This window comes from Microcaecilia unicolor, chromosome 2 (assembly GCF_901765095.1).
Source record: "Microcaecilia unicolor chromosome 2, aMicUni1.1, whole genome shotgun sequence".
Lineage (NCBI taxonomy): Eukaryota > Metazoa > Chordata > Amphibia > Gymnophiona > Siphonopidae > Microcaecilia > Microcaecilia unicolor.
The window spans coordinates 151,067,796-151,094,761 of NC_044032.1; the positions used below are offsets into that span (position 1 = coordinate 151,067,796).

Genomic DNA, 26,966 nt, shown 5'->3' on the forward strand with positions numbered 1-26,966 from the left:
CATTCAGGATCTGCCAACCATCACACTTGCAGTGGCCCCATAAGCATGTCACAGCTTGCTCACTGTGGGCAGCAGAGAGTTGAAAGAGAATGACCAGAACTCAAATAACCACCACCCTACAATACTTCTTACTGAAAATACAGAAGTCAGACTGACAGATCCCTACACAGAAAACAAAACACTAGCAGAATACTACACCTTGGTCACATGCATAAAACATACAGACCCTCAATAAATATGAAACAAGGGACCAACACATCAGTAATACAGATATGAAGACAAAAGACAACAAGATATCTCAAAAGTTAGGTGCTGCACGTACAGCAATACAAGAGAAAAATAAATGTAAAATAACTGAAATGTAAAATAACAGAAGTACATTTGCAAATATTGACCTACTCCAATTAATAAATTCAGAACAAATATATATTTACCTCTGTTTGAGCATTTTATTTTTCCATTTGCTTTGGTCCCAGCATCTGTTGCTTTTCTCTTGTCAGGGTCTCTTGTCCATTTCATCTCTCCGTGTCCACCATCTATCTTCCCTTTATGTCTCTAATGCATCCTGTCCAATATTTCTCCTGTCTTCATCCTCCCCAATGTTCACCATTTGCTCTCAGTGTCCCTATCCCTCCCTCTGCATCCAGCATTGTCCCTTTGAATCCCTTGTTTTTATGGGCCTTCTACCACCCCAAGGCTATTATGTACCAGCCACCGACAATCTGGAATGATGGGTTTGAGTCCTCTTTTCTCCCCTTCCACATGTGGCATCCCTCCCTCTCCCTGCTCATCTCCAAAAGCAGCGAGTCACCAACATCCAGAAAGACATACTACTACTTCCTGCTGCCACGGGCTTCTCTGCTGCTGCACTGTCCACAGGAAGTTACATTAGAGGAGGCAGGACAGCAACAGAGAAGAGCTTCAGTAGAAAGAAGTAGTGTCTGCCTGGATGCCAGTGACTCTGCTTTTGGAGGACTACAGGATAGAAAAGGAGGGAGAGATGCTACTGAAAGCGCAGGAGCCTGAGGTTAAAGAGAAATAACAAGAGCTGCCAGATTGAAGGAAGGGAAGGGAAGAGAGTTGCCAGACCAGTGGGGGCAGGGAGATTGAAGGTAGAAAAAAAAACCCTGCTTTTCTGATGCCAGTTTTAATAGTCTGCTGGCAGCCAGCCTGGCCATTTAAAAACTGGCCAGGCTGGCTGAAAACTGGCTAGTTGGCAACTCTACTTGGGGGTAATCTGGGAAACTACAGACTGCTGAGTTTCACATCTGTGTCAAGCAAAATGGTAGAAGCTATGCTAAAAATACAACTACTGACCATACTGATATGGCTTAATGAGAAGGAGTAAGCATGGGCTCAAAAAAGTTTCACCTTACCATAATGAGGCAGTTGATATATGGCTTTTCAGAAGGCATTTGACAAGTCCCACATGGACTCCTTAGGAAATTAATTAGGAAGCAACATCCTTTTGTGAACTGTAAACTGGCCAAAAGACAGGAAAACATAAGGACTAAACAACTGGTGATCCACATTGAAAAGGGTCAGTAATGGATACCCCCAAGGTAGGTACTAGCACTAGTGCTGTTTAACAATATAATATGATCTGGAGATAAGCACTATGGAGGTGATCATATCTGTGCATGATAAAATTATTCAAAGTTGTCAAAATGGCAGAACACTGAGAACTTGAAGGACCTTGTGAGACTAAGCAACTGAGCATCTAAATAGCAGATTAAATTTAATGTAGACAAATGTAATGTGATGCACATAGGGAAGATACTCCCTAATACACACACAAACTGCTGGGTTCTGAGTTAGGAGCCACCACCCATGAAAATGATCTTGGTGTCACTGGACAATACACTGAAATTGAGCCTAGTGTGACTTGGCTCTTAAAGGCAAAGAGAATGCTAGGTATTAATTGAAAAGGAATGGATATCAAAACTGAGAATCATGGCTCTGTATAGGCCACTGGTGTGACTGCAGCTTGAGTATTGTGTACAGTTCTGGGTGTCCTGTCTTTAAAAGGATTAGTTATAAACCTCTTTGTCCCGTGTCCTAGAAAAGGCAGTATGTCAAGTGCCCACTCAAACAGCAGAACTAAATGTTTCAGAAGGGGAAGTGGGGTGAAACAGTTTAAACAAAACACTCCATGAAACCAATGGCCAGCATATAATTTAAGCTGTGGAATCTGTTACTGGAGGATGTGGTCAAGATATCTAAAGGGGGGGGGGGGGGGGGGGGTTCAAAAGAGGTTTCAACAAGTTAAAGTTCATAAAATAGCAACCAAGTAAACTGGAAGGGGCTTCTGCTCATCCCTGGAAATGACCAGACACACATCTGCTTTTCAGAATCAGCTGGGTTCTTGTGACCAACAGGCCAGACAGCACAGTTTTTCTTATGTTATTAGATTTAAAACTTTTTGTTTAATATAAGTGCTTGTCAGGTATAAAAAGGGAGTCAGTAAAACTGACAGGTAGGCTGTTGCCATCAAAGGATGAGATTAAGTGACTGAAAAGGATGTCTAAGATTTAAACTGCTACACATTTGCTAGAATTTATTTCCATTTTAAATATCCTTCAACATGGGTACCTATTTCCAGAGGCATTTGGATTTCAGTTTTTAAAATCCTAATTATCTAAAAAAAAAAAAAAAGTGACCATCGTAATGCCACTTAAAGGAGACTTAGGAAAATAAAAGAAACAGGACACTTTGGATCTCAAAAGTAGTAGCTGCAAATGTAAGGAAAAAAGGTCAGCCTTCATAAATTACAAGACAAAGAAAGGAGGAAGACAAGCAACAATACCTGGAAAAGCTAAGGGAAGCCAGCGAAGTAGTTAGGAAAGCAAAATGCTGGATAAGACTTTCTTTTTAATTTAAATATGTAAGCGATAGGATGAATTGCCAAAGTAGCATTGTGAGGCTCAAGGATGAAGGGGAGCAATACATAGAAGCTGATAAGGATAAGGTGGGAATTGTATAATTTCTGTGTTCATGGATGAAAGGCTAGGAACAGGACCACAGAAGTCAAATGCTAATACAAATCGATGAGTGGTAGGCCTGGACCATGTCAGAAGACTGCTCATGAGTAGCTAGCTAAACAAGTAGAAGACAAAACGATGGGGCCAGATAGGAGTTCCTTTAGTACCCTTGGATGCATCCCAAATTCTGATGGCTCCACTGCCTGACCTTTTAGTGTCTGGAATAGTTCCAGTCTGGAGAAGGGCAGATGCGATTCCCTTCCACAAAAACGGAAATAAGGAGGAGGATGGGATCTATTGGCCCGGTAGTCTGACCTCAGTGGTAGTGAATTAAAGGAAATGCTTCTAAAGTAGAGGATAGTGAGGTTTCTGGAATCAAAAGGACTGCAGGACCAGAGGCAGTGAAGTTTCACTAGAGGTAGTTCAGATAAATCTGATTTGACTGGGTTACCAAACAGTTTTAGGGGACTGTTAGATATGATGTACTTAAGATTTTAAAGCAAAAAAACCCACAAAAGGTGGAGAAACTGAAAAGTCACTGCTGATGACTGCGGAAGGATGGAGGAGGGGAAGTGGAGTTCAATGATAGACCTTCCACACATACTTAAAAGGGTTCTTCAGACATGTTTATTTCAAGAACCCTCTTGTGTTTGGAAGGTCTATCAACAAACTCCACGTCCCTTCCTCCGTACTTAGACTTTAGTAAAGCCTTTAACACACTGGTCAACTGAAACTGAATATCTTTGGTATGGGCCCTAAAGTGACTGGATTAGAAAATGGTTAAGTGGCAGAGACAGAGGGTAGTGGTAAATGGAATTTGCTGCAGGGATCACCCCTTGGGCTAGCTCTAAGATCTGTGGGAGTGATATTGCCTCAGAGGATGATACTGAACTATGTAATAGGATGCACACACTTGGTGTGGATAGCATGAGGAGGGATCCAGCAAAGTTTGAAGAGTGGTTCATAAGTTGCCAAGATTCAATACTAAAAATGCAGGGTCATCACTTAAGTTTGCAAAAATCTGAGAGAGTGGTATAGTAAGGGAGAGGGAGAAGTACTTTTGTGTACAAGAGACCAGGACTTGGGGGTGACTGTATCTGACAATCTTAAGCTGGCCAAAGAGGTAGAAAAGGGAACCAAACAACCAAAGCCAGGATGCTTGGGTACTTGAGAGGAATGGCTAGCAAGAAAAAGGAGGTGATGGTGTCTTTATACAAGTCTATGGCAAGACCCCATTAGGAGTACTGTGTACAATTCTGGAGACCACACCTTCAAAAAGGCTGCTACTAAATGGTCAGTAGTCTCCATCAGAGTGTACAAGGACAGACTTAAAGACTTTAATATATAGAAGGCAAGTGAGAGATAGTAGATATGGCATAAATACACATGAGGCAAATCTTTCAATTGAAAGAAAGCTCTGGAACAAGAGGGTATAGGATGAAGTTAAAAGGTTTACACTTGGAGGTAATCTAATAAAATACAGAAAGGGTGGTGGATGCGTGGCAGAACCTCGAATTCAGGAAAGTGTGGTATCTGTTAGAGGAAGGGAAAAGAGTAGATGATATGGATGGGCAGACTAGATAGGCGATATCGCTTTTATATGCAGTCATGTTTCTAAGTTTCACATGGCAGAAATTCATTCATCTGAGTTTTGCCTACGGAGAACACATCTTAGCCAACTGTCCAATTACACATATTTGTGTTTTTCACACATTGTACACGTGAAAACTTTTGCATGTATAAATTGATTGTACATGAATTAGTAGATGCACATGTTCACCCGCATGCAATCTGCCTCCACAGTTTTTTTTAGGTGCTCAAACTGAGAGTGTGCCAAATGCACACTCCTAATGGCCAATTAACTAGAATTGAACAGTCTCCACCCAGCTAAACTGTAGTATCTTTAAAATCAGATAAATAACCACCATAATAATTTTACAGAAATCTAGTTGCTGAAAACAGGCTTTTCTTGCTCAATATGGACAGTAGTCTTAACGCATTTTAAGAATCTTAGACGTTAAAAAAACCATACAATATACCATGTGAAAAAACCCCCCAAACAAACCCCCAAACAGCAATTCTACAGCCAAGTGCAGAACAAGAGCATAGATCTCAAAGGCAACAATGTCAGTTGAGATACAGAAGCAAATACTTCCTAGGACTTTATGTAGTGCTAATTTGATTTAGATTAATCTGAAGATTCATCCTTATCTTATCTTCACTTTTCATATTTTTTCTGCATATAAACAAACTTGGTCAGAATTCCAGCAAGTGGAAGAAAACAAACAAACAAAGCCTTTGCTGCAGCAAGTCTCTCCACCAGCAGCTTTGTGGGCTTTTACTTTGTTCCAAATATTTGTTCTGGGAAACCTCAGAGAATTCTGTGATTCACTGACATACTTTGCAATTCAGTCAAGAGATTATACATGTTAAAGAGGTAAATTTAAACAACATTTTCACTATTAATCTTTTAAACACAACCTACAGCTACAGGAACGGGATGGAATCAACCTCTTCCAGATGTGTCCTAACATTCCCTGTTGCCACTCTTTGCCCATCTGTTCTAGCAGCTTGGTATTAGCAGCCCAGCCTGCTGCAATGCATGGAGCCATGAGGCATGCCAGCAAAGGAAAATCTGACAAGACCGCTGCAGGTCATCTTCTGCGTAACCCTAGTAGCGCTTTAGAAATGGTTGTTGTTGTTGTTTTGTGGGTCCCCAGTTCTTGTCAGTAGTTAACATTTAAGCGAGACAATACTTACAAGTCAATCATTAAAAAACATTTTTTTACTTTATTTTCCAAATTCACTAATTGAGGAAGTTTGGAGCTCAGTGTAATAAATAGCATTAGAAGTCCACATGCAGCAAAAAACATTCAAAAGTTAGGTATAATAGTCCAGGTAAATGTGCCTAACCTTTGGCACTTGACCACTCGCAGTAATTATTTCTCCAATGTTTAGTATCTTAAGAGATCTGAACTGGAACCAGAACTAACAATTATAAATGACCTAGAAATGGGAACAAATGAGGTGATCAAACCTGGCAGATACCAAAGTATTCAAAGTTGTTAAATCACAAGCAAACTGAGAAATAAAGGACTTTGCAAGACTAGGCAAGAAAATGGCAGCTGTATTTAATGTGGACAAATGCAGTGTGACACACACAAGGAAGAATAACCTAAGTTAACAGCTCCACATTAGCAGTCACCATCTAGGGAAAGGTCCTAGAAGTGTGCGGCAAACTATGTGTATTTGGATAATCGGAAAACATTTGACAAAGTCCTTCATGAGACACCTGAAGAAATTAGATATGGGATGGGATGCAATGTCCTATTGTAGAATGAGAACTGATTAAAGGATTCACCACAACTCTGTTTATTTTTTCTTAATAGAGAAAGGTAAATAGTGAACAGTGGGAAGAGGCAACAGAGAAATAGCAGACTATGATGCTGCTTGCCTTAGGGTAGCTGGGTTAGTACCAACAGACTTCATTTCCTGAGATCTCAGCTGTGCGGGTGGTAATACATTCATTTCAGATGTGTACTCAAATCTTTAGGTTTTTTTTTTTTTTTTTGCATACCATTACTCTGAATTCATAAAAACAGTCTACAAAACAGACTGGTCACAGCACTCCTAGGATTTTTGCCAAACTTTCCCTCTGTCTGTCCAACCCATCACCACTGGAAATTCATGAGAAAAATTGTCCTTCCTAAATGTCCACTATTTTTTTTGTCATGCACTGTACCTCCAGAGGCAAATCATTCCACTAAAAGGAACAACGACAAATGCTCTCTTCCTTGCATGCTTCAAATCTAAAGGGACACACAAGTCCCTCCACATGGGACCTTAACTGACTTGAACCATTATAGTTATAGGGAAATTAAATGCCAAGACTGAGATTATATTAAATTTGATTTACCTACCCCTGAGAGTCAAGGTAGCTGCCATCAATAAGGCACCTACTTCTACCTAGCTGTAGTCTGAATCAGCTGCAATTGACACGTTGCAGTAAAGAAAAAATTAGACCACCAGGATGTTTATTCTCATCTGATGACATCGTCTGACATAGCCAGGTGCGGACACTACCAAGCATTCTGTATGCACAAGTGACTTCTCACCTGATGTGAGCGGTACAATACCAAGCTAATAGGAATGCAACTCCTAGGGGACGAGGGAAGGATGTGAGAATACATGTCTTGCTGTCCTCACAGAATACCTGCTATAGGTGAGTGGCAATGGCCAGAGTGATGCACCTATTAAACACTTTGGCTAGGTGGCAAAAACCATGCCAAGAATCAGCTTGCCCCTTCACAGGTACCTCAGTGGCGTTCCTAGGTCAGCTGCCACCTGGGGCGGATCGCCACTGCGCACCCCCCCCCCCCCCCCGGGTGCAGCACAACACCCCCCCCCCCCCGACGCATCAGCATACCTGGCATCAACACACGCTGCTGGAGGGGTGTTGGGAGCAGCCGCGTGGCTGTCTGCTCCGCTGGATCCCTCTGCCCCGGAACAGGAAGTAGCCTGTTCCGGGGCAGAGGGAGCAGGGAACCAGCGAAGCTGACAGGCATGCGGCTGCTCTCTGCACCCCTCCAGCAGCGTGCACCCGGGGTGGACCGCCCCCCGCCCTTGGTACCCCACTGGAGTACCTCAGCATTAGCTCTGACGCCAAACAGGAGCAGATGGGCAAACTCTGAACCTAGATAAGGGAGTTTTGGGCAACAGGCCATGAGGGCCTGGGACTATTTGCAGCTCCTCAGGAGCAAAGCTAGAGCTAGTGGCCATTGTCTTGGTGGTCTCTCAAATTGCAGAAGTTTGGAATCTGGCTTCCATTCTCCTCCGCCCTCAGGATCCAACTAGCTTGCCAAGATATTCCAGCTCACCTGTTTAACCTCTGAGTAACCAACCACTGACGTGAATCGGAGGGGAGGGGGGGGGGGGGGAAGAGGGTGCCCCTCAAAGGCATTGGTTATCCATGGAAGCATCATGGATCATCAACTACAAGAATCAGTATGGTGCTACAGCACTTCCTTCTGCGAATCCAAGGAAAGGCAGTTTGAGTGATCTGACAATACAACAATGGTAGCATATGTCAACAAGCAGGGAGGCACCAGAAGTGCCTTAGTGATGCTGGACGTCCACTGGCTTTGCAGATGGGTTGAGCTCAATCTTGTAGCAATCTCTGCTGTGCATATTGCAGGAGAGGAGAATATTCAGGCAGCCACCTTGTTTCAGAGAAAGTCGTGTGTCCCTGGAACAAATTAATGTGTGTTTGAGAAGCATCAAACAATTATACCCCCTTCTGCAAATAGGGTTGCCCAGGTGTGCCAGAATGGGATCTTAACTTGGTGGTAGGAGTCTTGGCTAATTCTCCCTTTGAGCCCTTACAGCAAGCCTTTGAATGATTTTTCCTTGAAAGCGGCCTTCCTGGTGGTGAGTATCAGAGTAGACCTTCTCCTGCTCTTATTTCCTTATATGCATAGCTTTGTGTGTACATATATAACGCTATGCATATATATAGCCTGAACCTATACAATAGGCTGTATTGCCTATGTTCTCCTAATCAACCAAACTTCACCGTGTATTTTCATTTACACAAAATTCAGATCAAGTTTTATGATTTGCAGAATAGATTCTACACACATTTACCAACCTCATCTAAAATCACATTTCATTTTTCATTGTAAATTTGTGTTAAAGGGTTAGGCTGAAATTATAAGAAAAATCTGCAAGTAAAATGTAAAGTAGTATAATTTATCCCCTTTAGTTACAGCTAGAGTAAACCCAATACAGGCTGTATTGTTGGCAATTTGCTCTTCCCCTTTTTGCTTTCTAAAAGGAGACACTAGGAACCTAAAAAACTAAAGCAAAAATTTAAACTATGCCTTTGCCCAGTCTTGTTCACTAGCTTATATGTGGTGGCAGATATACACCAAGGCCCATCAAGTCCATTCATATTCCCCAAACTGCTGCTAACCTGCTGCCAGGATGAAGACACCACATTCAGTGCTGCAATTCCTGGGGTGGACTTCTCACACTAATTTCACACAAATGCCAAACAAAAGCATTTTCTGGACATAGCAAACCTACAATTATAAAAGCTCTTTCTTGAAGGTTGCTTGGGCCTTCTTTAAGTGTGTGTTTGAAACCGCAGTGTTTTCAGATATCTCCAAGACATACACATGGTTTATTATACTTTATATACTGTCTCTGGCAGTTAGCAAAGCTGTTTACACAGCAATTGAAGGGCTTATTTCAAAAACCCTCTAAGTCCAATGCAACTAATAAGAACTTGAGAGTTTTGGAAATAAGCCCTTCAATTCACAATAAAGGAATGCCAATTAAGAGGAGGAGGAGGAAAGGAAAATAAAAATTCAAATATAAAATGCACATTTTAGTTTAAATGTCTGGTACTGCAAGGATTTGTATAGCGCACTAACACTAGAATAATGCAGTTTATTATGTACTGATAGATAAAAAAAAGATGTTAACATTGAGATTTATTGTTTTGGGAACCTGGAAATTTGTATCATTTGCATTGCTTCATATTAGCTGAACATTTCCAATGTTTTCTATAAGCAGCCAGAATTGCTGATTTATTTATTTTTTGTTACATTTGTACCCCGCGCTTTCCCACTCATGGCAGGCTCAATGCGGCTTACATGGGGCAATGGAGGGTTAAGTGACTTGCCCAAAGTCACAAGGAGCTGCCTGTGCCTGAAGTGGGAATCAAACTCAGTTCCTCAGTTCCCCAGGACCAAAGTCCACCACCCTAACCACTAGGCCACTCCTTGATTAGTTTTTAGCAAATGACAGACAAAATGCCTTACATAGTGCATAACGGATGTATGAAGTGTGAGGGATTAATATAAAGATGCAATGAGTCAGTCATAAACACTGGAAGATCAAAAATTAAGACTAGGCCATTACAAATCGATTTAGCATTAATCCTCTTATAAGGTCCCTATGTATTTCAGTATAGAACTGGTTTGTATATGAATAGCATAGCCATGAAGACAAGGAATTAAAATGCGCCATAAGCTTACTAGTTCTAAACTGCGGAGATAACCTGAAGCGGGGTGCATTATGATCATACTGTTAAGGCATCTGGGGTAGGATGGGGGTTTGGGAGAAAAAGCAAGACTTACTGCATGCGTGTAGTTCCTTGTGATTTAACTGTTAAATATTGAATGTTTACTGTATGATTAAAGAAATTATGAATACTAGTTCCAAACTTGTTTTTAAGGAAGTAAATTCAGCTTCCAGATTATACTAAAACATACGCGTTGCTATACTGGGAAAGAGCGAAGATCCATCAAACCCAGTACCCTATTTCCAACAGTGGCCAATCCAGGTCACAAGTACCTGGAAAGATCCCAGAACAGTAAAACAGATTTTATACTGCTTATCCTAGAATTACAAAGTATATATATGCCACCAAGTACTGTTGGCTGCTCAAGGGAGAGTCTCATACAGACACCATAAAAATCCTCTACACCATTCGGTGTATAACCTTTAAAATGGTGACAAATTTAATCACTGACCGCCTCCCTCCTGCCTGTATATCTGAATTTTTCTGTTTTTTAAAATATTTTTCTAAGTCTTTGTTTTTTTCAGGTGTAACGCTTTCCCGCTGTTCTGCGTCAGCTTTCGTACAGTCAACAGCAGAGCCTAAATCCTTTTCTATGCTTTACCACTGTGGGTATGTATACTTCTTATGCAGATCAAGTAATGCAGTCGGAATCGGCTGTGGGGTCTACATCAAGCCTGGCCGTGTTCACTTATCTGGTGGTGTTACTGTCCTTCGTATTCCAGTCCAGGTACATCTCAGGTCCCAGGTACTGATCTTGAAATGAGGTGACCAGAACTGCACACATTATTTGAGATGCGGTCATAAAACCACAGTTCTGTGGTTTTTGCTGCCAAAAGGAAGTGCTCAGTTTGAACATCAGCTGTGTTACTTTCAGCAGTTGGTGCCATTTTGCTGCCATAGCCCATATTGTGGTTGGCTGTTTGATGATGTTGCATTTATGTTTCTAAACAGTACAAGGGATTTACAAGTCGAACTGAAGTTGAGTCTCCTGAGGCAGGTGCATTAGGCACTGAAACACAAGACTGGGTCAATATTACATTTTTTTAATGGATTTTATAGATCTCTATGGAGTGTTTTTTTCATGTGATTTTTAATAAGTATCACATGGTTGGTATTTCTTTGTCAAATGCCTTTTGAATATCCAGATACACAGTAATCGACCAACTCGCCTTTATCCACACTCACCCCTTCAAAGAAATGTAGTAGATTTGAGGCAAGATTACCCTTGACTAAATCCATGTTGGCTTTGGATCATTAATCCACGTTTATGTATACGCTCTAGTTTTGTTATTTATAATAGTCTCTACCATTTTGTTCGGCACAGACATCAGGCTCGTCGGTCTATACTTTCCAAGATCACCCCTGGAAACCTTTTTAAAAATTGGCATTACATTGGCCACCCTACAATCCTCTGCTCTTATGCTTGATTTTAAAGATAAATCACGTTACTAACAATAGCTCTTCAACATTATCCAGTCCCATCACCCTCTACATGTTTTCCCCCGGAGTATAGCCAGAACATTTGAGTGCAGGATGGCCACTAGGCATCCCACTTGTGTGTTTTGTTCTTCCCTCTCACCCTCCCCCTAAATTAAAATTCTTACATATTTTTGATGTATATGAATGTTTATAAGATTAAATAGATGCTCATGTATACTTATGTTTTATTACTGTTTTACCTTTTGTTTTTTTATTGTAGACTCCTGAGGCAGGCACGTTATATGCCAAAACACAGTGCTGTGTGGTCTTGAGCACCTGACATTACTTTTGGTGTACATTACTGAATATTTAGTGAGTTTTAAGCACTGATATTTTTAGTGTACATTAGACTTAGTATTTTTATTTTGTTGTGTACCGTTTTTAAAAATGCAATAATTAGTTTTATTGCTTAAAGTATGTATAAAAGTAACAAACTGTATTGTTCCTGAGTTTTGTCCAGCCCTCCTCTGTTCCCACTTCCTTGTGTACTGTTGCTTGTTCAGCGGGACATTTTTGTTCAGTTACCATCTGGAAGAGTCAGAGAACCATACTTAAGGTCAAGGGGAGCTGTCACTATTCTCTGGTCTTGCCATGAAGAATGTTGCTCTAATAGGATTCAATTAAATGGAGGCAGTGTATGCAAATCAATCTCACGCACATTCCTTGTGGATATTCTGAAAACCTGACTGGCAAGGGGGTACTTCAGGACAGATGTGGGAAACAAGAGTTAAACGAATGTGAGTATTTTACAGAGGGCTTGATTGACAAAAGGCTTTTCTCCCATTTCTGTGTAGGGTGGGGACAGGTTCGGCCCAACCATTAGGCAAGACCAGGAAGTCACCCAGAGCAGCAACTTTAGGATGGAGGAAACCCCCCCCCCCCCCACAAAAAAAACCCCCAAACACAGCTGCAGTCAAAACAAGACAACAGACCCCCCCCCCCCTTGACAGCCACACAAAGTTAATACATTCTTCTATTTGCAGTAAAAGGTGGAAAATTCTCAAATAGCCCATTTATCTGGGTAAAGGCTTTTCAAAATTGCAACTCTTTGTGCAATTGTTACACACATGCACACAAAATAAACTTTTAAGTTTAATATTTAAATACAAAATGTTTGTGGGGGGGGAGCAGTTTAGGGGCCTGAAAGTTTATGGGGGGGGGGGGGCAGCATTAAGGCTGAAGCTTCACGAAGGGGGTCCAATAGCTTTGCACCAACCTTGGGTGGGAAGAACTCAGTGAATCAGGCCTTTAAGCCTTTAACTACTTTGCTCAATTTACAGAGATTATCCATTAACATATCTACTGCAAAAGTTTTGCTATCTGGTGGGCCTTTATGATTCTATCCCTTGCAAGTTCCCTTCTATAGAATCATATAATCCAATACACTTACCTGAAACTTGTGTCTCACTTATCTAAGCTCCTCAGATTCTCACTACTCATAATCCAATGGCTTGTCAAATCCCCTCTAAAACTACTTAAAAAAAAACAAAACAAAAAAAAAAACCCACTGGACAACATTAAACACTCGTAGCCTAGTGGTTAGGGTGGTGGACTCTGGTCCTGGGGAACTGAAGAACTGAGTTTGATTCCCACTTCAGGCACAGGTAGCTCCTTGTGACTCTGGGCAAGTCACTTAACCCTCCATTGCTCCATGTTAGCCGCATTCAGCCTGCCATGAGTGGGAAAGCGCAGGGTACAAATGTAACAAAAATAAATAAAAATAAATCTGTACTACATATCAGGCTACAAGTTGTTGAAAAAAAAAAAAAAAAAAAAGTTACCAGCTATGCTCTGCATATTACTAAAAGCAAAAGCGTTTCATTAAGCCTTCCAGGACCTGCCTCTTTCCACCCTGCACTTGTTAGAGTTATGACTAATCAGATTAGCAGTAGTAAACTGGAAGAATTTAGAACTACTGTAACAGCTACTTGCATTTCCTAAATTTCATGTGTTAAACTGCTTTTGAATCTCTGGAGGAAAAAATGAGGTGTGATCTGTGAAACCTTAAAATATGTTATATTCAACTGGAAAACAATGATCTCAGAAGTACATAAAATGGTTTCAAGACTGGTTTCTTTCAATAAATAAATTTGAACAATATCTGACTAGTTTCTCTTGTGGCCCAAAGACACTGAATTGAAAATGCATGGCATAGCAAAACAAGCCACCTATAAAATTAGTGACAGTATTTTGGGTTGCTTTTTTTTTAATAAGTTGAAAGTGTGATATTTGCCAAGAAAATCCAAAGGAATATCACAGAAAACAGGAGTTGATGGGGAAACCGTTGACTACTCAATTTGTGGGAAAAGATGTACTGAAGAAAAAAAAAAGTAAGGTTAGGCAACCTAAACAGGACACAAGTGATTGGCATGAAAGGAGGAAAACTAAAGCAGCATGGGGTAAGACAGTTACAATCTAAACCACCGTAACAAGATACTGGATAGGCCATTTCAGTCTTCTTCTGCCATCATTTACTGCATTACTAATGTTGAGTTCAAATGACGACAGACTGATAAACTGAGCAGTATCTTTTGGAGAGGGCTACTACAAACAGTTATGTGACGCAGTATACACCATGTTCGCCATATCAGATCCAGCATCTACATTTAAAAAAAAAACATTAAAAAAAAAAAAAAAAAAAAGAACTATAACCTGTATGGAAGCTATCAATGCAGATATTATTGAATGCATGGACTGCTCCCGATTTTAGTGGCATAGGTAATTCTACCTATATTTAATAAAAGGATTCAATGGATGCTTGCCAAGTTTCAGTTATCCAATGTCATTTATGGCTAAATTGAGGGAGCAGTTCTGGAACTGTGCGCATACCTGAGGAAAGTGAAGTGTTTGAGGGACAGGCAGTATCCAGGAAAGGGACTGGTATAGCAGCTGACGAGTCAAGCTGATAAAGCTAAGTTTTCATTGTTGACAAGAAGTACTACTCTTATAAAGATGCTATTCAGATGTTTATTTAAAAAAATATTCAAAAAGAAAGAAAATAGAGGTGGAGGTTTTTTTAGATTGACGATGGAAAGATTCAGTAGCCTTAAAGTAACATAGTTACATAGTAGATGATGGCAGAAAAGAGACCTGCACGGTCCATCCAGTCTGCCCAACAAGATAAACTCATATGTGCATACCTTACCTTGATTTGTACCTGACGTTCAGGGCACAGACCATATAAGTCTGCCCAGCACTATCCTCTCCTCCACCACCAGCTCTGGCACAGACCATATAAGTCTGCCCAGCACTATTCCCTGCCTCCCAACCACCAGTCCCGCCTCCCACCACTGGCTCTGGCACAGACCGTATAAGTCTGCCCACCACTATCCTTGCCTCCCAACCACCGACCCCTCTTCCCCCCACCGGCTCCGCCACCCAATTTCGGCTAAGCTCCTGAGGATCCATTCCTTCTGCTAGTAAGTCACTAGACTGAAAAGGTACTGATGGATACATTGAAGTCTCTTCCTCCATGTTAAGAAAAAGCAATAAATTTAGTAGTAATATAGTTTGAATAACTTGTTTATGGTGATAGCATCCTTGTCACAATTCTCAAGGATTATCTTCCTGGGAGACTTAAACCTACACTTGGAAAATGATGCAGACACCAGTGTCCACAGCTTTAATTCAGTCCTGAAGGAATGTGCACAAACTACATTCTCCAAGTGATGCTTCAGTGGGGTAAACTGGTCAATACTAACAGACCAATGATGAAAAAGGCAGCAATCCCTATTAGAACATCAGAGGTTTGTGGGTTCTTAGGACTAGAGGACTCGCATCAGTTACAGACAGCTTAAGTGGCTCAAAATGCTTATTATAAAGCTAAATTTAGTGAAGCAACAAAAGCCATTCTTGGATTACTTTACCGACAACAGCAAACCTCACGAGAAAGCCTTAAGCATGTTATAATTACATCTAAAATAATGCAGTCTCATTCCTCAGTCCATTTAAAAAAAAAAAAAAAAAAACCCTAACCTTTCCTCCAACCCATCCCAACTATAACCTCCTGAACAGCAGTTCATCTTCACTCAGCTAAGGCAGGCCTTAGTGTAAAACTAATGTTTTAAGATTTCTGTTTAATGTTAGATAACATCTCTCAAGCTGCAATTCCACTGGCAATTTATTTTATAACTTGGTCATCTGTTTAACAGTATTTCAGTGTCTGGGCCCAATGTCACATTTTCAAAACAAAAAAAAACAAAACAAAACAAAAAAAACTACCCTGTGACCAATGTAGCCTCCCAGGAGATGAGAGGGGGGGGGGGGGGGGGGTGCCTTTCCAAATTATGTACTTTTGATGTCTGAACATGTTAAAGACTAATTTGTACATTGGTTTGTCAGTGAAACTCCAACTTTGGATAATACACAAACTGCAGCAAGAGTTTTGACATGACCGAGTAGCCTCTCTCTTTGTATATCATTGGCTAAGCTTCACTCTGAAAGAGCACGTACAATTTAAACTGATGATTCTAGCCCTGATCAGAAACCTAACTACTTAAATACTAGACTACAATGGTATGAATTATCTAGATGTTTAAGGTCCTCTCAGGATCACACACTAAGCATTCCACATACAGAAGTGATATGAAGAGTTCTGGCAGCCAAGGGTATTTTCCCTGGATGTTGCAGAGTGAATTAAGAATTGTGCAATTTAGAAAAAAAATTGAGGATGTACTTCTTTCCAAAATTAGGTGCTCAATGGGATGGGGGCTTTTGGGTTAAGTTTTTCAGGAGTACTGAAGTGTTTTTTTTATTCAGGGCTATGGAGTCCAAGTCAGCATCAGAAGCAATTTTGGGTGGAATCAGTCGGTAAAAATGGATCAACCCCAGCTTCAAAATTAAACATTTATTTGTTTGTTGCATTTGTATCTCACATTTTCCCACCTCTTTGCAGGCTCAACGTGACTTACATTGTTCCGTCATGGCGATCGCTATTTCAGGAGTGAGAGATACAAGTGGTATTGCATTAAGGATCATGAATGACATAGTAGATTAAGCAGTTATAAAGAGTTCAGATTCGGAATGAGGAATAAAGTGGTATTGCATTAGAGTTCATTCGAGGTAGAGTAGACCTTCGTAGTCGACTATACAGAGTTAGGCCTTTTCCAGTTCTGGCTTGAGTTTCGTTTTTTTCACAGCGAGTGGTAATGCATTCCATAGCTGCGTGCTTATATAGGAGAAGTTGGATGAATATGTTAATTTATATTTTAGTCCTTTGCAGCTGGGGTAGTGGAGGTTTCGGAATGTGCGTGCTGATCTTTCAGTGTTCCTGGGTGGTAAACCTATCAGGTCTGACATGTAGACTGGGGCTTCACCATAAATGATTTTATGAACCAGAGTGCAGATTTTGAACGTAATACGTTCTTTGAGTGGGAGCCAGTTATATATACACATTATTATGGATCTAAACTTATATTTACCAGTACTTTACATCCAGAACAAAAAATGTAAAGCATAATATCAATAGGAGTCTGAGTTGAAGGTCTGAGTTTGGTATACCGACTCCACAGCCCTGTTTTCTTTGCACTAAAGTGCTTTGGAGGATTCTGTGCCAGTTAAGGCAGTATAGAAATTTTATTAATAAAATTCAGTCAAAATTTTGAAGTCACACTTGCAAAAACAAACCACACACAAATCCTTCCCCTCAAATTAATTTGTCACTCAGAAAATCTAATTCATAGAATATGCTACCACGTGCTATTCATATTCTTGCCTAGATCATGGGCAATTTCACAGCAAGGCTCATTATTATGGCACTAACACATCAGCAAAACAATCTAACCTCATATTCAATAACCCTCCTGTATGGGGACTAGCAGTCAACAAATGCTTCTAGGTAGCTGAAAACATCTGGCTTTCTACCTCAATTTGCCTACAATGCTTACTTCCACAAGAAAAGCAGTACAGGACAACCATAAGATGTATGTACTACTGCTGACATGAAGAATAAGGATGACTTGAAACGTTTCTACATCTATAGACCACAATTTAAAAAAAAAAAAAAGTTACACTAAAAAGTCAAACATACTGCTTTTACATTATTTGAGGTTTTTAAAATTTGGAATATGGACTAGCTACAAGGTCATAAGTGTGCCAAACACTACTATGGTTAGAAAAGAACTTGGTAGCCATGTAACAGATTCAATGCGTGATTAAACACCAGCTGTGACCTATGAGCTATATTATTCGATCCCCAAGCAATCTGTAGGACTAATTTCAAGTTTGGAAGACAAGCATGCTAGCCATATACAGTGCCCACATTCAAAATAAACCAAGAGGTAGCTGCTAATAGGCTACAAACAGAATCAGACATTGCATAACATTTTTCTTCATACCTTTACTTGCTTTAGGATTGGAGTTCTTCTCCACTGTAGTAGCACTTTCTTTAAACTGCTCCTGCTTATTTTCTTCAGTACTCTCAATGTCCTTTTCCTTATGTTTCTTTAGCTTTTTTGATTTTTTGTGCAAAACTGGAAGAGCTTTGTCTATAGGTTTTGAACACTCCAGTTCAACAGGATTTGATGTAGGGCTTTCCACAGAAGTCCGAGACGTATATTTTTCTTGCTGGTCCTCAAAGATTCTACCATCTTGACTAAAACTGTCAACAGGAAGGTCTTGTGTCCCCCTTCCTTCGGGGGTACTGGGGGAATTTGAATTAGAATTTATAGTTTGTGGAGGATTTGAAACTGAAAGGTGAGTAGGAGGAAGAGGTGGAGCTGCAGGGGTAGCAGCAGCCGGAAGAGGACGAGGAGGAAGAGCGGCAGCTATTCTCTCACTGGAGGAATTCAAATGGCCGTTTAAAGTTGGCTGGACTCGATTAGTAAGATGAGAGATTCGAGGTTTTTTGTTCATTAAGGGATCAATAAAATCCGTCTCCAAAGGCCGTTTCTGAAAAACACAACATTTTAAAATCACATTAACACTTACAAATTCCAGATCACAAGAATGTTGCTTTGAAAAATGTCAAAACAAATTGTGACAAAATAGGCTGGTTTCCAAAAGTAGGCAGGGTGTGTCCTGAGTCATCCCAATCACTTTCAGACTTCATTACAAATACGTCTGACAACTTGAAAAGTAGTAATACATAATCTTCATGGACGACAAGACTACTCACCCAATACTATTGTACCAAAATACCTGTTGGGGTGAGACCCATCACCTTGAAGTTTTAAGCATCAACTCAAATGCCTTCCATTACAGTCCTGCAATGTGAATTTTTTTTTTTTAAACAGCATCAATAAGCTGACTAACTTCACCACTCTGCAGTCAACACAAACAAGCCGAGATAACTAATAACTAGTCTGGTGTGAGATTAAAAGTTAACGAAGCAAAAAAGGATGCATCAAGGCAATGCACTACAGTTTTGTTGGGACAAGGCACTGTACATCAGGTGCTCACTGTTTGTCGTCACTACAGTTTTCACTGCGTATTATGCATTTTATGCTACATACAGTAAGGCTGTCTGCCGAAACAAAGCTGGTGTAGGGTCCATCTATATAGTGTATGTTTGCTGAAATCGCGCCTATGATGGATTATTGTACACTGCTATTTTTGAGTTTGTTTGGAATAAACTTTTTATTCTAGTATCCTGGAACAGACTGGTCATTTCCCACCATTCCCCCTCCCCTGATGGGTGGATGGGAGAACTGCACACCCAGGAGTCCGATCTGCTGATGTCTATTTATCAGATGTTTAGTGAAGGAAGCCCTGATAGATGCCATGCAATATCTGTCACTGAGGCTTGTATTATCCCAGCATGAGAGATCACTATACCCCAAGAATAATCAGTCTTTATAAGGGTAGAAAACGCCATGCTGAATCAGAAGTGCCATCAAGCCCAGCATCCAGCCTCAGACTCTGGCCAGGCTGGATCACAAGCACCAAGCGGATGCCACAAAGTAGATCTATTTCTCAAACACAATCAAAACCTCGGGTGCAGATATGCTATATTATCTATCAATCACCACAGTATCTGCTGCATCAAAATGACATTCGTATAGCTTGTATGGAATACAGTATTATGATAAACAGTATTATTTCTCATAGCCTATTTCCATGGATGAGTAATAGTTCACTCAACTCTACCTAGCTAATTTATGCACTTCTCCTCTAGGAACCTGTGCCTTTTTTTTTTGTATTTTGGAGCATTAAATAACTGTTCCCTATTTATAAAATCACAAGTGGGGTGAAAACTTACACAAGAGACGGAGTATGATAGAAGTTTACCTTCTCCAAGGTGAAGAGCCCTAACTAGTTCAGCCTCTTCACAGGAGGTATCCTCTACCATTTGTCACCTTTTTCTGAACTTTATTAGTTCCACTATATTCTTTATGAGATGGAACAAGAATTACACACAAGGTGCATTCACACCAGGGACCTATGAGAGGCATGTTATTCAGTTTTGTTCTCCTTCCCTTTTGCGAATAATAGTGGGGAAAGGAAGAAGCAATACGGATCACCTTAAAAAGAGAGGATAGACCCTTGGTCCACGTGGGGGTTGTCTATAGACCCCCGACACAATTGGAAGAACTAGATAAAGATCTGATCGCTGATATTCAAAAGTTGGGAAAGAAAAGAGAGGTGCTGCTGTTGGGAGATTTTAATCTGCCGGATGTAGATTGGAAGGTTCCGTCTGCAAAATCGGAAAGAAGTAGAGAGATTGTGGATGCTTTCCAAAGTGCTCTGCTCAGACAAAAGGTGAACGAACCCACGAGGGAGGGAGCCACGTTGGATCTGGTGCTCACGAATGGGGATAGTGTGTCAAATGTCCGAGTGGCTGCACACCTGGGAAACAGTGACCAACGGTTTGTTTTGATGTAACGGCTCATGTGGATGGCGGCCACTCTAAACTCAAAGTCCTGGATTTCAAGCGAGCTGACTAACAAAATGGAAGAACACCTGAGGAAGGAGCTAATGGGCTGGGAGGACATACGAGAAGTGGAAGGACAGTGGTCCAGGCTAAAAGAAGTAATAAACAGGGCCACAGACCTTTATGTAAGGAGGGTAAATAAAAGCAAGAGAAAAAGGAAACCGATATGGTTTTCAAAGCAAGTGGCTGAGAAAATAAAGGCTAAAGAGTTAGCGTTCCAGAAATACAAAAAATCTCAAGTAGAGAAACACAGGGAGGAATACCGGATGAAACTGAAAGAAGCCAAGAGAGAGGTACGTCTGGCGAAGGCGCAAGCGGAAGAACAAATGGCTAGAAATGTACGGAGGGGAGACAAAAACTTCTTCAGGTATATTAGTGAAAGGAGAAAGACTAAAAAGGGGATTGTGAGACTAAAAGATACAGCAAAACGCTACGTAGAAAATGATGAAGAAAAAGCCAATTTGCTAAATAGATACTTTTGTTCTGTTTTTACTGAAGAAAATCCTGGGGAAGGACCGAGAGGGACTGGCAAAAGTACACCTGAAAACGAAGTGGATAGAGCACCGTTCATGGAAGAGAGTGTATATGAACAACTTGGAAAGCTAAAGGTGGACAAAGCCATGGGGCCGGACGGGATCCACCCCAGAATACTGAGGGAACTCAGAGAGGTTCTGGCGGGTCCTCTTAAAGATTTGTTTAATAAATCCTTGGAGACAGGAGAGGTTCCGAGGGATTGGAGAATGGCGGAGGTGGTCCCTCTTCACAAAAGTGGGGATAGGGAAGAAGCTGGAAACTACAGGCCGGTAAGCCTCACTTCGGTTATTGGAAAAGTAATGGAAGCCATGCTGAAGGAAAGGATAGTGAATTTCCTGGAAGCCAATAAGTTGCAAGATCAGAGACAACATGGTTTCACCAAAGGGAAGTCGTGCCAAACGAATCTCATTGAATTCTTTGACTGGGTGACGGGAGAATTAAATCAAGGACGTGCTATGGACGTAATCTACTTAGATTTCAGCAAGGCTTTTGACACGGTTCCCCACAGGAGGCTCTTGAATAAACTAGAAGGGCTGAAGATAGGACCCGAAGTGGTGAACTGGATTAGGAACTGGTTGACGGGCAGACGCCAGAGGGTGGTAGTGAATGGAGTTCGCTCGGAGGAGGGAAAGGTGAGTAGTGGAGTGCCTCAGGGATCGGTGCTGGGGCCCATTCTGTTCAATATATTTGTGAGTGACATTGCCGAAGGGTTACAAGGTAAAGTTTGCCTTTTTGCGGATGACACCAAGATTTGCAACAGAGTGGACACCCCGGAGGGAGTGGAAAACATGAAAAAAGATCTGAAGAAGCTGGAAAAATGGTCTAACGTTTGGCAATTAAAATTCAATGCGAAGAAATGCAAAGTGATGCACTTAGGGAGTAGAAATCCAAGGGAGGCGTATGTGTTAGGTGGGGAGAGCCTGATAGACACAGATGGGGAGAGGGATCTTGGGGTGATAGTATCTGAGGACCTAAAGGCGATGAAACAGTGCGACAAGGCAGTGGCCATAGCGAGAAGGTTGCTAGGCTGTATATAGAGAGAGGTGTGACCAGCAGAAAAAAGGAGGTTTTAATGCCCCTGTATAAGACGTTGGTGAGGCCCCACCTGGAGTATTGTGTTCAGTTTTGGAGGCCGTACCTTGCGAAGGATGTTAAAAAAATGGAAGCGGTACAAAGAAAAGCTACGAGGATGGTATGGGAGTTGCGTTCCAAGACGTATGAAGAGAGACTTGCTGACCTGAACATGTATACTCTGGAGGAAAGGAGGAACAGGGGTGATATGATACAGACGTTCAAATATTTGAAAGGTATTAATCCGCAAACGAATCTTTTCCGGAGATGGGAAGGCGGTAGAACGAGAGGACATGAAATGAGATTGAAGGGGGGCAGACTCAGGAAAGATGTCAGGAAGTATTTCTTCACGGAGAGGGTGGTGAACGCTTGGAATGTCCTCCCGCGGGAGGTGGTGGAGATGAAAACGGTAACGGAATTCAAGCATGCGTGGGACAGGCATAAAGGAATCCTGTGCAGAAGGAATGGATCCACAGAAGCTTAGCTGAAATTGGGTGGCGGGGGGAAGAGGGGTTGGTGGTTGAGAGGCTAGGATGGGGGAGGGCAGACTTATACGGGGTCTGTGCCGGAGCCGGTGATGGGAGGCGGGACTGGTGGTTGGGAGGCGAGAAATACTGCTGCACAGACTTATACGGTCTGTGCCCTGCAAAAGACAGGTACAAATCAAGGTAAGGTATACACATATGAGTTTATCTTGGGCAGACTAGATGGACCGTGCAGGTCTTTTTCTGCCGTCATCTACTATGTTACTATGTAATCACTAATATCCACTGCACACTGGGCTGAAGATTTCAATTTATTATCCATGACAAATCTTTCTTGGGTGGCAAACCCTTACTCAGAACCCGTAGTAAGTATTTTTCCCTATGTGCATCACTTTGCACTTGTTCACATTAAATTTAATCTACCATTTAGATGCCCAGTTGCCTAAAGATTCACCCTGTAAAACTTTGCAACCACCAAATTTGATGCATCACTCCTGTGTCCAGATCATTTACAAATAGTTAACACACAGGACCCACAGGAAAGATCTTTGGTGTACTCTATTACTGACCCTCTTCTATATGGAAAACCAACTAACCATTTAGTTCTACTTTATTTCTTGTCATTTTGCCAGTTTGCAATCCACAAAAGGGTAATGCCCCTAATTCCAGTTTCCCAAGAAGTTCCTCATGAAGGAATCTGTCATATGCCTTCTGAAAATCCAAATATATCAACCACTCACTGTTATCCAATTGCTTATTTATACATTAAAAAAATAATGGGTGAGGCAAGACATCGCTGAACTCCCATGATCTGTATAGCTTTAACCATTTTGCTAAGCACAGACAACAGGTGTACCACTGCAGTTTTTAAAATTGGCATTATATTGCCCCCCCCCCCCCTCTCAAGTATCATAAGGCCTTTTGAACCATTGCTAACTTAGGGTCCTGTTTATTAAAGTGCATTAGTGTTTTAAGCGTGTTTTAAAAATTAGCACGAACCATGTAGACACCCACAAAAACTGAAGGAAAAAAACATGGCACCACTCTTTTGATCAATAGCTTAAGTCACACAACTGCCATTACTTAACAAAAAATTTAGCTTTGAAAGACCTTTTCCAGTCACAAAGGAGTGGGGTACGCAATCCAATCCCAATAGGGGTTCCTTGTTTTGCTGCAAATCTACATCAAGGGAATTCACCTTCCTCCATTATAACTTGCTTCCAAAAAGCAAGCTGAATACACAAACAATAGAGCTAGAGAAGTTTGTGCTAAGTGGGTAATCAAAATATTCCATTACTATGTTATATAATTTGTTTGCATATCTACTATAATAAAACTCACCCTCAACGTTCTGAGGACACTGACGTCAGTGAAGCCAAGCCACTGACAACAGTTCCTTCAGGTTCGAAGGTTCATGGTGGTGAAGCCACCAGGCCCCGCCCTCGAGTCAAACGTCATGACGAGGGCGAAGCAAACGTTGAGGGTGAGTTTTATTACTGTACCTGCGCTCTGCCCTCGCGTCAAAACGCGATGACGTCGAGGGCGGCACAGGAAAATTGACACCCAAACAGAGCAACACTAACAGCGGCGGCAAACGAACCACCTACAACCGCGACGAGCCACGGTGCGGCCCAGGAAAATCGCCACTGATCTCCGTATATGTGAGTCACCCCCCCCCCCCCTAAAAAAAGCTAGAGCCCGTTTCATTGCTCAGAGAAACGGGCCTTCTTTCCTAGTTATATATAATTTGTTGGCATATTTCAATGTCTTTTTATCCTGTCCAGGTAGACGGTAGCATATCCGCTCCTCATCACACATGGTGTGTATCCATCCATAAAAGATTCCATACTGTATTTTATTTCTTGCAGAACTTTTATCTTGTTTGGCTATGCCATCCACCAATTTGCTACACTGATTTTGATAAAATGTATACCCTGGTTTCCTCCTTCCATTAGGTCTCTAAGATGCCTATTATGTCTACATTCATTTACTACTATACATTCTCTCGCACCTTCTTCAGAGCACTGGAAATCATATACTTTAAAGAATGTTTCTATTTACAACCTCTGTAGCAGTTGATGGAGGTAATGTAGAATCATTTGGAATATTTTTGTGTATAATTGCATTGTGGATATAAATCTCTAACCAGCCTAGATATGGGATATGTATGCTTTTAAATCATTTGTCCTTAAATATGCCTGCTTTTATCTTCAGCTGTTAGGGTATTCTAACTTTTGTAAGAGGCTGTCTGATTCCATGTTCTGGTTATTGCCGTCTGATTCCACCATGCTAAGTTAAATATGGAACACAATTTTGTAGTAGGTCCCTTCTTCAGAACATTGCTCCATTCCTAACAAATCTAATGCACTCCATGCATCGTTGCCTCATCCAGACACTGGATACTTAGCATGGAAGGAGCATTTCTGAGAATGTAACTCTGGAAGTTCAATTTAGCCTCAGATATAATTTTCAACCAATCTAGTGTCAGAAGGCTTGAAAAGAAGCTTGTCTGCTATATTTGCCCAATAGAGCGCAAACTACTCATGCTATAGAACTGGTGAGCAAGCAGCAGAGGAAGAGAGAGCCCCTGAAAGATACTGGCAAACCTTAAGGACTTGGGGGTGGACTGGGTGTCCAAAAGAGATCAGCAGGCTGAAAGTCCTGGGATACCGTTTTTAGTGCTGTATCTTTACTTGACCTACGAGGTACTTTTATCTACAGATATACTAGACCCCTGACGCAGGCCTGACGGCCGAAACACGTCACGTGTCGGGTCAATTCAGCTACTATTAATAAAGACCTTGTTCAGGAAGACACTCATTGTGAGAGGACTTTTTTGGATCCACTGTGTGTTTTTCCTTTCGTTGGTTTCCTTGTGGAGAGCTCACCTTCTGTGGGTGTTTGCTTCAATGGATAACAAAACATTATGAGGTAACAAAACTGTCTCCATGTATATCACTATACATTGTTGCTAGAACATCTTAATGTTACAGAAGAAAACAAATTGTACATCGCAGTGATCCCCCATTTTCTTTCCCTTTAGTCCCCCCCCTTGCTGTCCTCCCCCTCCCTCTCCACCCCCCCCCCCCAACATATATCAGTAGCTTAAGGAGATCAGACACTATAGTAATGACCATTTTTTTTTTCATACATATCCCACACTTTATGGTATTGAGCCAGATTGCCTTTTCGAATAGCTGTCAGTTTTGACATCAATTGTACATTGTCTAGTCTCATTAATACTCTTTGTATGCCTGGAAGCGTAGGCGCTTTCCAAGCTAACGCTATCGTTAGCTTACTAGCCACAAACAGCTGGGTGGCAAACCGGTGTACATCAGGCTTAATTCCATGCGATTTAAAGTGTAGTAAGCAACTGTCCATCTTTACTGGATATGCCACCTCCATTATTGTGTTCAAAAGTGTTACAATTTCCATCCAAAACAATCTTGCACTATCACACTCCCATCAGATGTGAACCATATCCCCCTGAATTCCACAATTTCTCCAGCAGAGCCCTGACCCTGTCTTATACATTTGCAGCAGGCGACAAGGTGTGTAGTACCAACTGTAAAGAATTTTGTGTCCATTTTCCATAAGGAACGCATTGCGTTCAAGATCTGCACAATTGTACACAAAATCATTCATGCAGACGCCCCAATCTACATGCTAAACCTCGAGGACCTACCTCCCAGAAACGCCACAAGATCATCCCGTAAATTTCTCAACCTGCACTACCTCAGCTGCAAAGGTCTTAAATACAAGCTGATGCATGCCACTACCTTCTCTTACATGAGCACACAGTTATGGAATGCATTACCTACATACTTGAAAGCAATCAACGAAACAACTATCTTTTGAAAATCTCTGAAGACATTCTTCTTCAACAAGGCCTACAATCAGAACCTATAGCCTCACTAAGTCACCTCACCAACCCACTCAATTATGAAAGCCCACCTTCTATAACTATCCTAATCACTCCCTTCCTTCATCGCCTCACATCACTACCTGTATCTGATATCCTGAAATGACAATGTTAACAAAACTATGTAAGCCACATTGAGCCTGCAAACAGGTGGGATAATGTGGGATACAAATGCAATAAAATAAAAAATAAGGGCACTCGAGGTGGAAACCTGTAGCAGGGATCTAAATGCCTTGCTCCATTGCTCAAAGTCATAGATCGCCCCCATTGCTGCCTCCCACTTGTCTGTATAGTGTACCACTGGAGTGTCCTGAAGCAATAACGCCTTATAGAGCCTGGAGATTCCCCCTCGGCCTCCACCCCCCATCATACCTTGTTCCAATCGTGTTTCAGTAAGACTTAGCTCTTCCTCTGCTTTGCGTTTAATCAAGTCTTTCACTTGAAGATATTGATACACCTGCAGAGGAGAAAGCCCATGAACCTGGCATAACTCTGTATACGGGACCATTTGCCCTTGTTCATGCATTTGGCCTAGTTC

General features: G+C 41.4%; 1 protein-coding gene across 2 annotated transcripts in view; it reads right to left on the reverse strand.

Annotated features, from left to right (window-relative positions):
• Positions 1-26,966, reverse strand: part of ELL2 (elongation factor for RNA polymerase II 2) — a 153,258-nt gene that overhangs the window by 22,454 nt on the left and 103,838 nt on the right. For both annotated transcript variants that reach the window (XM_030193405.1, XM_030193406.1), the window contains exon 8: positions 17,883-18,435. In XM_030193405.1, coding sequence (XP_030049265.1) covers positions 17,883-18,435 — 553 coding nt within the window. The remainder of the gene's footprint in view (positions 1-17,882; positions 18,436-26,966) is intronic.